Source organism: Struthio camelus, chromosome 24 (assembly GCF_040807025.1).
Source record: "Struthio camelus isolate bStrCam1 chromosome 24, bStrCam1.hap1, whole genome shotgun sequence".
NCBI lineage: Eukaryota > Metazoa > Chordata > Aves > Struthioniformes > Struthionidae > Struthio > Struthio camelus.
Genome location: NC_090965.1, coordinates 9,196,430 through 9,206,612, shown reverse-complemented (window position 1 = coordinate 9,206,612; position 10,183 = coordinate 9,196,430). Strand labels below are relative to the sequence as shown.

The window sequence follows — 10,183 nt, the reverse complement described above, 5'->3', positions numbered from 1 at the left end:
TCTGCCCGCTGCGGCCGCCGAGGTGTGCGAGGAGCCCCCCCGGGCTCAGAGCGACCCCCTCGGCTCGGCCCGGCCCAAATCCCCGGCTCAACGCGGACCCCCCCCAGCTCCGACTAACCCGCCGCTCCGCGCCCCCCCCCCGCGGTGCCCCCGCGGCGGAGCTGTCCCCGCGCCGGCGGTGCTGATCTGGCCGCCGCCCCGCGCCCCCGCGGCGGAGCTGTCCCCGCGCCGGCGGTGCTGATCTGGCCGCCGGCCGGCGCCGCCCGCCGCCCCGCGCTCCGCTCCGCTCCGCGCCGCCCCGCGCCCGCCCCCGCGGCCCGCGGCGCGCCGCTCCGCGCTCCCGGCAGCTCGATGGCAGCGGCGGCGCTCGGCGGGGGGCCGCGGCCGGGCGGGCAGGGCGAGGCGGCGGGCCGACGCACCCTGCGGAGGTGAGGGGGGGTCCGCCGGGAGGGCGGGGGAGCCCCAGCCCCCGCGCGGGGGGCTCACCTGCGGGGCGGGGAGAGGACGCGCCGGCAGCCGCGGGGAAAGAAGCCAGGGGAAGGAGCGGCGCTCCCCTCCCTGCTCTCCCACACGCTCTTTCGCCTTCCCTCTCTCGCATTCTTCGCTTCTCCCTCTCTCCTTGCCTTTCCCTGCTTCCCCTCCCTCCCCCTTTTTTCCATTTGGTGGCTACACAGACCATTCCAGCCCCTGAACTCCCGGCACTAGATTAAAGTGTAATACTGAGCTGTGGAAGGACGCGAGGCAATGGCGAGGCAGCTGAGCTCCTGTATTTCACGTATGTATTTGTCTTACTTTATGGAAGTCATTAACTATTGCTGCGGCACATCAGTCATTCCTGGGAGTTGCCTGGCAGAGCAGGGCATGACTTGTTCACTCTGATTTGGGCTGATAGTTATTTATTTAATGGAGATTCTCCTGGAAATAGATAAATGAGCAAGGACACCAGCTACTGAAGCGTGTGGAGTCCAACTTCTGACCGCGGATGAAAGAGGGATGCTGAGGTTTTTTGGAGACAGGACTGGTAAGAGCTGCCAATGAGCAGGCAAGTGAGAACAGCCGGACAAGGTGGGAAGGGGATAAGTGGTGGGAAGAAGGCAGAAGGAGAGAGAGAAAGATCATTTTAAGCCTGAACTATTTATTTCTGTTCCTAAATACAGCCTCCTGCCCTGGCTAAGGTGCTGGTTGTAGGTGTGTGAAGCTGGAGGAATAGTTCAGTTTCCCTTGCACGAGAATTGACATTTTCTGCAGGGAGATCCCTGCCTGCCTAAGACTCGGGGACACAGAGACAGCTCCCAGACAGACTGGGGAAGTTCACCACATACTTTGCCCCTTCTCTCCTCCCCCCAACCTTGCCAGTGCTGGGCACATTAGCATGCAGTGTAGGCTCTGGTGTGTATTTAATGACTCCATTTGCTGCTGTCTCTGTTAGCTCACACTGCCTTTCTTCACAGTCTCATTTTACGGTCTGCCTCACTGGGACTGAGAGGAAAAGGGACACCCAGCTCAGTGCATCCTCCTTGCTATGTCCGTAGCAGTGGACTCCTTGGGACCTGGATGCCGCTGACAGCTTGGTTAGACAGCAAGAGCAGAGCTCCAAGCAGTAGTGAAGGGGAGGGCGCGAACCAACCAAGCTTAGGCGAGAGAGGCAGGGAGAGACTCCGTCTCAGCGTAATGAGGGAGAAGCTGTTTAGTCATCTCTCTATATATACTTTCTCACTGATGATCATATTTTCTGATTGCTTCTGACTGCATTTAGAGAGGGAGTCTAGAAGCAGGCAGCGCAGCTCACCTTTTATCCTGAGGACTGACTGACTGTTCCCCCTTCCTTCCCATTCCCCAGATTTAGCCTTACTTTGGGCGCTGAGAGTGTCTTTCCTTGCCAGGTAAGGCATAGCTGCAAGCCTACAAGATGGGGCTCTCTGGGCTGTCTGGGACGGAGGGGAGAAGTTTGCATGCATTTATCCTAAGCCTGTTGCTTTTGAGCCCAAATCTCTCCAACTGACTGAGGAAGTGATTGTTTTGCAGAACGTTTTATTATCCGATTTGATCGCAAAGGGAAAGACTGAAAGAGGATATTGCAGCTTTGACTGATACAGTTCACTTTTAAGTGAAAATATCTTTGCTGTCTGAGCCTGACAAAATAAAGCATAGACAATCGGAGAATGACTGATCTCAGGGCTCTTCACTCCCATTGGCAGCATCTCACCAAGAAACTCACAATATGCTTAATCAGTCTTATTTTAAATTATCCCTCTCTGCTTCCAGAAAGGGAAACACCATGAGATTTTTGTTTTGTTTCTATTTGCATGCAAAAATATGAAGAGACGTTTATTAAGTACGATATTGCCTGTGGAAGCTATTGTGGTAAGAATCCATCATTTATTTCTTGACCCTTTAGGTAAATAGAAATAACTGCGTGTTCTCTAAAGTTTTCCTCCGATGCTTTATTGATCTAACGGTGCATATTAGTTTTATGTTTTGAAACTCGACTCAAATTCTTGTGTCAGTAAAGCAAGCTGTAGCAAAGATGACCAGAGATAGCTAGATAGATGGTCAGGCCAGCATTCAAATAGGGCTGGAAATCCTGGGGAGGGGAGGAAGTAAGGAGTCGTGCCACAGGATTTTTAATAAAATTTGATTGCACCACTTTGCTGTCCTCATAATTATCTAAAGAAAATAGTTTATTTGTTCCACAGATATTGACATTTGCTTAAGTCAGAGCCAAATTGTTTCATTTTGTGTACTAGTTCTTCTAAGTATCATCAACAGGCTAATGATCTTCTAACTAGATCCTTTTAAATTATATGTGCAAATTAGTTAAAATTAGAAATATGTGCATCAGTAAATATATGCTTGTATGAATTAATATGCATCTCTTTCACATTCTAGCTTAAGAGATAGGCAATTGTACAATATATTTTACCCCGCCTATTGCTTTGCAGCCTAAAAAGAATGGTTAGCAGAGTCACCAGAACTGAGGCTTAGTGTGCAGAAAAGGAGGGTGCTTTTCATACTATTTAGATAAACTAGTTACTTTTTTTTTTTCACCGTAAACTTAGTTTGTGCAGCTCCAAATTACAAATTCAATCCTATCTCTCTCTTAATTTTCTGTCTCTTATTTCGGGGTGGGGTGGAATTCCAAAAATTCATGGACAAGAAGCAGTAAACCCCCTGTGCTGAGGATATTGAGTTGTTCTTCTCCCCTTCAGAAATCCCTCGCAGTCCCAGGCCACAAAAGGAGACACACAATTTACGGCTGCCTGCTTTGAGAAAGTCTCTCTTTTAAAGTATTTTGAGGATCAAATGGGACAGATTTAATGCCACTTTGAAAATCAAGCTGTGTGCACATGCTGGAGGAAGTTTTCTCAACCAGCCGCGTCTCTGCCACAGAGAAATAGCAATTGAACTTCCACGGACAGAACGCACCACTCTCTCTGTTCTCATCTCTTGTCCATTTCATAGCTAAGATATTTATAGCTTCCTCACATATACTGTCAGCATGGAAGGACCCATTTTATCCTTAAAAATTGATTTAAAAACGTGGAAGTCACTTATGAGTTACCAGTGCTTTATTAAAACAATTATATGTGAAGTATTTATAGTGCCTCCGCAGCTAATGTAGGTAACCTGGAATTTACAGCCAAAGTTATAAGTACAGAAGAGATTTCTAATAAGGTTCCCCAGAGAAATCTGGGGAGATGAGGATCCAGTGTACTGTAGCTGCTCAGGTCACTGTACATCACCAATCAGTCTTGGTAGAATGACTATGGTGGTGTCTCTAATTGAAATTAGAAAGCACAGAAGACAGTTTACCAGCAGGGAGATTAGGAATACGACGCATTTATCTTGGCCTCTTGATTATTTGCGTATCTATATTTGGTAATTAAGAAACGAAATGGCTGTCATTTTTCTGCCTCTTCTTTTATAGTCTTGTTTTCAACTATGGTGTTTCATAAAAGTTAAAAGATCCACCACTGCTGCTAACAGAAATTGGCAGCTCTGCTGTCTGAGCCCACTAAGTCCCCGGAGACAGTCTTTCAGCTAAAGACTGTGGAGCATTTTCAAAATAGCACAGAGAAAGTTTGCAATGCTGTGCTCTGTCTCTTCCAAGGAAAAACAAAAGCATTCTTGTCTCCAGAGCTGTCAGTTTGGCGCTATTAACGCAATAAATTCACTCTTTAGGGGGAGAGAAAAGCTAATGCATAGTACCAGTGAACAATCCTTCATAGTAAAATATTGCAGAATATTGGCCCCAGTGCCATGTATACAAGAAAAGTGTCTCTTTGGGCTAAGCATCACTATGGAATATTATATGTTTCATAATTACAAAACCTCTTCCAGCAGCAGTAAGATGCTTGCGCTAGGGATTCCAATTGTTCTTTAGAGAGTAAAATTGCATAGCAAGATACTCCACATTAAGGTGATGAATGTTAATGTGCCCTGAACAGGAAGCGCATTTCTGTGAACAGTTTAGTCATTTTCACTACAGATTGATCCCATCATTTTTTATTCAGTATTTTGATGGCCTGTTGAAATCAATAATGCTGTAGCCTTACTGGCTGGAATGGCAGCTTTCATATAATTAAAAAAGTTCGGAATAAAATTGCATAGAAGGATACCACGTAGAGGAAATAATTAGGCTTTGAGGGCCTGAGCCATGGAATCATTGGAAGTCTTTCTACTGATAAATTAACTTTTGATAGGGCCCTAATGCATCTTATATGATAATGGTTCTCTTCTCCAGATAATTGTACGGTAGAGTTAGAAAAACATTAGGGAAGTGAAAGTAAATAAAAGTTAAAACAAAAGTTAAACATTGTAAGACATCTAACCAAAAGCCAACAAGAACAAGAAAATTCCTGGCTAGATCAGAACCACAATAACTACTAGAATTTCAAGATAGCAGTGTTGATTTCCAGTGTCTGAGGATCTGGACAACTTAGGGTATTTTTCATTTTGAAATGAATAGTGCAGTGAACTTATTTCACTTCAGTCTAACAGTGCTTCACCTATTAGGCTGAAGGACTTCTGCCTCTGATAGCTAGGAAACAACAAGGTATCTTCCTGCAGGAAGAAAGTTGTCCAAGTTTGGAGGCTTCCCCATTCTGATGGTCTTGGTCCTCAGTTTGTAGCTTAATCTGCTGTGTGCTTCCCTCACCTAACAATGTATCTACTAGAACATCCATAAGCAGCCACACTTGTGATTCAGGTCACTGCTGTTCAGATATTCTGAGCAATGTTCTCCCAAAAGCCAGAATTTTCCTCCGGTCTATTAAAGTGATGCAATATTTCACAACAGTGAAACTTGTCTTTAAATCCAGGAGACCAGAAAATATCTGCTGCCTAGCCCAGGTCTTCAATTAAAAGAGAAGATTTTAAAATAAAAGCCAGAGAAGATTTTAATGTGTTTCTTCCCACTAACATTGTTCTTGGTGCAAAGTTCATTGCATTTTGCATTGGAAACCCAGCTTAGTCCAGTTATGGCTTTTCATGATGTACAGTTTTCCTTGGTGAACTGCAAGCTGTTTACACTGGAGCTCCCAGCTCTTTCTTGACAGCTGTAGTTAAACTGATGAGCACATGAGGCTTACACCTGGAGAATTATGGATTAGTCTTGTTTGTAAGGAAGCAAATATAAATTAGTGTGTTTATGCTACTTTTAAAATGCTTTTAATGAGGAATCATTTGCTATTCAAAATTTCAATCTGTAATAATGCCATAACCTTGCTGAGCTGATCATGTGCCTTGTTTAACATCACTCTTCAAATGGGAGATGAGCACAAGCCAGTTGTTTAAGTTCTTGAGCATATACTGATCTATAACTCTTTAACACAATGGGGCGAGACATTCCACTTGACTTAGTGTTGCATTTCTGTTTTGTTCTGTATTTTAGATGGAACTGAACTGACTTCCGACAAGTCTCAGAAGCAGCTAAACTGTCTTCTCCAGTAATAAGGCCTGGAGTCATCATGGCAGCAGGAGTAGCAGCATGGTTGCCCTTTGCCAGGGCAGCTGCCATAGGATGGATGCCGGTGGCCAACTGTCCTATGCCACTGGCTCCAACGGAGAAAAACAAGAGGCAGGATGAGCTGATCATTCTCAATGTGAGTGGAAGGCGTTTCCAGACCTGGAGGACTACACTTGAGAGATACCCCGACACTCTCCTGGGCAGCACCGAGAAGGAGTTCTTCTTCAATGAAGACACTAAGGAGTACTTCTTTGACCGGGACCCTGAAGTCTTTAGGTGCATCTTAAATTTTTATAGAACTGGCAAGCTGCACTATCCAAGGTATGAGTGCATTTCTGCTTACGACGAAGAGCTTGCCTTTTATGGGATCCTCCCTGAAATCATCGGGGACTGCTGCTATGAAGAGTACAAAGACAGAAAGCGGGAAAACGCAGAGCGGCTGATGGATGACAATGACTCAGAAAACAACCAAGAAGGGTCCATGCCATCGCTGAGCTTCCGGCAGACCATGTGGCGAGCCTTCGAGAACCCCCACACCAGCACCTTAGCCTTAGTCTTTTACTACGTCACCGGTTTCTTTATTGCTGTCTCTGTGATCACTAATGTTGTGGAAACTGTCCCTTGCGGCACGGTGCCTGGAAACAAGGAGCTTTCATGTGGGGAGAGATATGCTGTGGCTTTCTTTTGCTTAGACACAGCTTGTGTGATGATTTTCACAGTTGAGTATCTGTTGAGACTCTTTGCGGCCCCAAGTCGCTACAGATTCATCAGAAGCGTGATGAGCATCATTGATGTGGTGGCCATCATGCCATACTACATTGGCTTGGTGATGACCAACAATGAGGACGTCAGCGGAGCCTTTGTGACACTAAGGGTTTTTAGGGTTTTCAGGATTTTCAAGTTTTCTCGCCACTCCCAAGGCTTAAGAATCTTGGGCTACACTTTGAAGAGCTGTGCCTCTGAGCTTGGCTTTCTCCTCTTTTCCCTCACTATGGCAATCATCATCTTTGCAACTGTGATGTTTTATGCAGAGAAAGGATCCTCAGCTAGCAAATTCACCAGTATTCCTGCTTCCTTTTGGTACACTATTGTAACCATGACAACACTCGGGTGAGTATTACTTTTTCTTCTACTGAGCAGCAGGCAAACATAGCCTAAGAAGCTTCACTCTGGTTACTCTTTGAGGCTAAGCATGTTTCTGGGTGCATGTTCCAAAAGGGACTGGAATTGTTACAGGCTTGATTCTTCTTTGCCTGACAGCTTCTGGAATTTATGCCTAAGCAAAGTTGTATAAAACACAAAATGCACTTACACCTACTTGACAAATGCTTGGCACAAACGTAGTTGAATGCAGGAGGAGCAAGGCTGTGGAGCAGCAGGTCATGTTTTGCACTCCTTCTGAGTGCAATGACTCCAGTGACTCGAGCGCAAAGCAGTTGGCAACCACAACTTGTGTTTTTTCAGACATTCATTCAAGCCATAGATTTTACAAAAAGTCACTGACGTATATTTTTGCCTCTTTTTGCAACATTGGTCATTGTCTGCTTGATTGCTTGCCATGCCAGCAATTATAGGTTTGCTGAATTCAAATGCGGGTTGTGGGCAGCTATACTCCTGAAAATATCCAGTGATTGCCACAGTATGATGTGTTTTTACTTAACTGAGCAGGGTACGGGTTATTGTCTGTGTCTATTTGTGAGTTTATAAAATAATAAGAACATGCTGTAGCAGTTGCAGTAGAATTTCAAACACTCCTATGGACAGGTACAAAGGTAATGCTATAATCAAAGCAAAGGAAATGCAGCCTGGCAGACACTTCCTTTTTTTCTTCTCTTATATTTCACTTCTGTCTTAGAGATGTTTCCACTGAGATTATAGATTTGAATTTCTGTTGCTCTGAACTAAAACCTTTGTAAGAAGAATGACCAAACCCTTACCCTGACAGGATAATATATAAGAAAGTAGGCTTTATAGGTTGCTGCTTCAGGCACTTACAAAGTTACAACCTAATGCAATCCCTGAATTCCATACATTAGAATAATATACTAAGTTTATAGTTACTTTGCAAGAGTCTTCCCACTGGAGAGTTCACATAGTTTAATATTCAGATTTAGACAATTCTCATTCTTGTAATATGGTGGCCACTTTTTCTCTAAACTGCTTTTGATTTTAAGCACTTCTCTGTGCCTATTATGCATGAACAGGCTCACAGTAGCGCTTTTAAATTATTAAAATCATAATTCAGCTGTCAGAAAGGCACAGAATCTCTGTGTATGAAAATTGTAAGCTCTGAATTTCTTCATTAAGTGAAAATGTAAAATGTTTGCCATAGTAACTAAAAGGTCTTTTTTTCCTCCTGTTTCAGTATCTAAACAAAGCTTGCAAGTTTGACTCACGACTAAGTGGCAAAAGCTAAGTTCCTTGCCCCTGGAAAAGCAGTCAGTGCTCACTTAGAAATCTAAGTTTGGACTTTGGATCCTAGCACTTCCCTGATCTGAGATTCAGCTTTCCATGTTCTGGCTCTCTCCATCATGGTCCGTCCCCACCTTCCAGGCCCCATTATAGCATCTGAGTAACTTCAGCGGGGTGTAATGTCCTGCAGTATCATGCCACGGGTGGCTTGTCTGCACATCCTCTCCCCATGAGGGAAATGCACGAAAGTACAGTTCTATCTCCTGGTTTCTGTTTAATGAGGATCACATCTATCTTTCTGTCTTCACACACATGCACATCCATCCATACGTTACTATATGTTTGTGAGAGGGAAGTTAAAGTCGAAGAAACATTTGGTGCTACTTGGGAACAAATCTACTTTGTCAAATGTATGCAGCATGTGCTGTAGCTCAATTAATTCTCTGTTCCCGTCAGTGACTTGGTCTTGTTCTCTTTCTTTTCCTTCCTGAATACATGGATAGACAAAACAGAGTGCTGCTGAGCACTTTAAAGTGTCCTCAATCTGTTGTAATCACAGAAATTACAGATGAATGAGTGCTTTAAATGGGTTGAAAAGAATTTTAAAAATTAGACATTTAAACATGGCTTTATGAGATTTCATTGGAAAGCGACCTATAAAGTGTTATCAAAGCATTAAAGCTTAAACATCTAGTACTACTGATTTGGCACTTTTTGTTAGAGGATTTTAATTAAAATAGGTGTCTTCAGCAAATAGTCTATTAGCTAAGATTGCTGTCAGATCACGGAGTTATAAGAAACTCAGAAACTTAGATAATACCAGTCGCTGAAGATATATATATGCATGCTCTCTGTCATGTAGCTACCTAGGATCTCATCCATCGGGTATCCAGCACTTTCTTATCCCAGCAGCAAAACCCAAACACTCTTCACTGGCTTGCCTAAAACCTATACTAGAAAGAGAAGCCATTACTACGAGCTCTACTGGGCTTTTATGCCTTATGAACCCGACGTGGCTTATGAACCCTATTGCGTTTTTAACTCGATTTCCATCAGATGAGCTCTGCAGAGCTCCTGCTGGATCCCTTCAGAAAGGCACTTTTGGGGCTCGCTGGCTGAGCTGCTGTTGGGATGCTGCTGCATCCCAGCTGTGGCGGTGTGCTGGACCCACCGATAGTGCAGAGAGAAACAAGGAGCTGCGGGTGTGCCGGCACCAGCCCTCGGCACATGCAGCAGCTCTGATACAGTGGTTAACATAACTGCACAAAAGTGAAGGAACTGCAGAAATGAAACGTTTGGCCCCAGCTCATTTCCATCTTCCTGTCTCATCCCATGTAGGCACTCAATATCCCCTGGCCCCCCTTCTCCCTACAACATCTTTCAGTTTTGATGAACTGGCATTTTCATGAGAAATTTCATGTACATCTCTCCTCAGAAGTCATTTAAATATGTTTGGAAGGATCTTGTTACTAACGAGAGTACTGGCAATTCCTATCTCACAGATGCTGCCAAAAATGCCACCAAAATCTCTAACATGCTTCTTAGTACATTAGACTTTGCCTTTTTAGGGGTTGCCAGTTAGCTGCTTGCATTTCAGCAGAGCTCAGAGCTTTTATAAATATCTTAAATGTTATCTCCTTATTTGCCTTTAAAAATTTAGCAAGTATTTAGAATAAGAAACTATTAAGTACATTGGTTTTTAACTCAGAAGTATATATGTATGTATATACTTTTTCTTTTGAAGGCTGTAACATTTTAATCCAAATAATTGAGCTCTTTCCTGATACTGGAATTTCATTGTTT

At 44.1% G+C, this 10,183-nt stretch overlaps 1 protein-coding gene across 6 annotated transcripts in view; it reads left to right on the top strand.

The window, feature by feature from the left end:
* The first annotated feature begins 361 nt into the window (after window positions 1–361).
* The window catches only part of KCND3 (potassium voltage-gated channel subfamily D member 3), a 140,502-nt gene continuing 130,680 nt past the window's right edge, over window positions 362–10,183 (top strand). For 2 of the 6 annotated variants that reach the window (XM_009672163.2, XM_009672160.2), the window contains exons 1-2: window positions 531–775; window positions 5,894–7,078. In XM_009672163.2, coding sequence (XP_009670458.1) covers window positions 5,970–7,078 — 1,109 coding nt within the window. In that variant the 5' untranslated portion in view covers window positions 531–775; window positions 5,894–5,969. Of the gene's footprint in view, window positions 429–530; window positions 776–1,840; window positions 1,884–2,326; window positions 2,365–5,893; window positions 7,079–10,183 lie in introns of those variants that run through there. The other 4 variants (XM_068918154.1, XM_009672162.2, XM_068918153.1 and 1 more) reach the window with 4 other exon arrangements.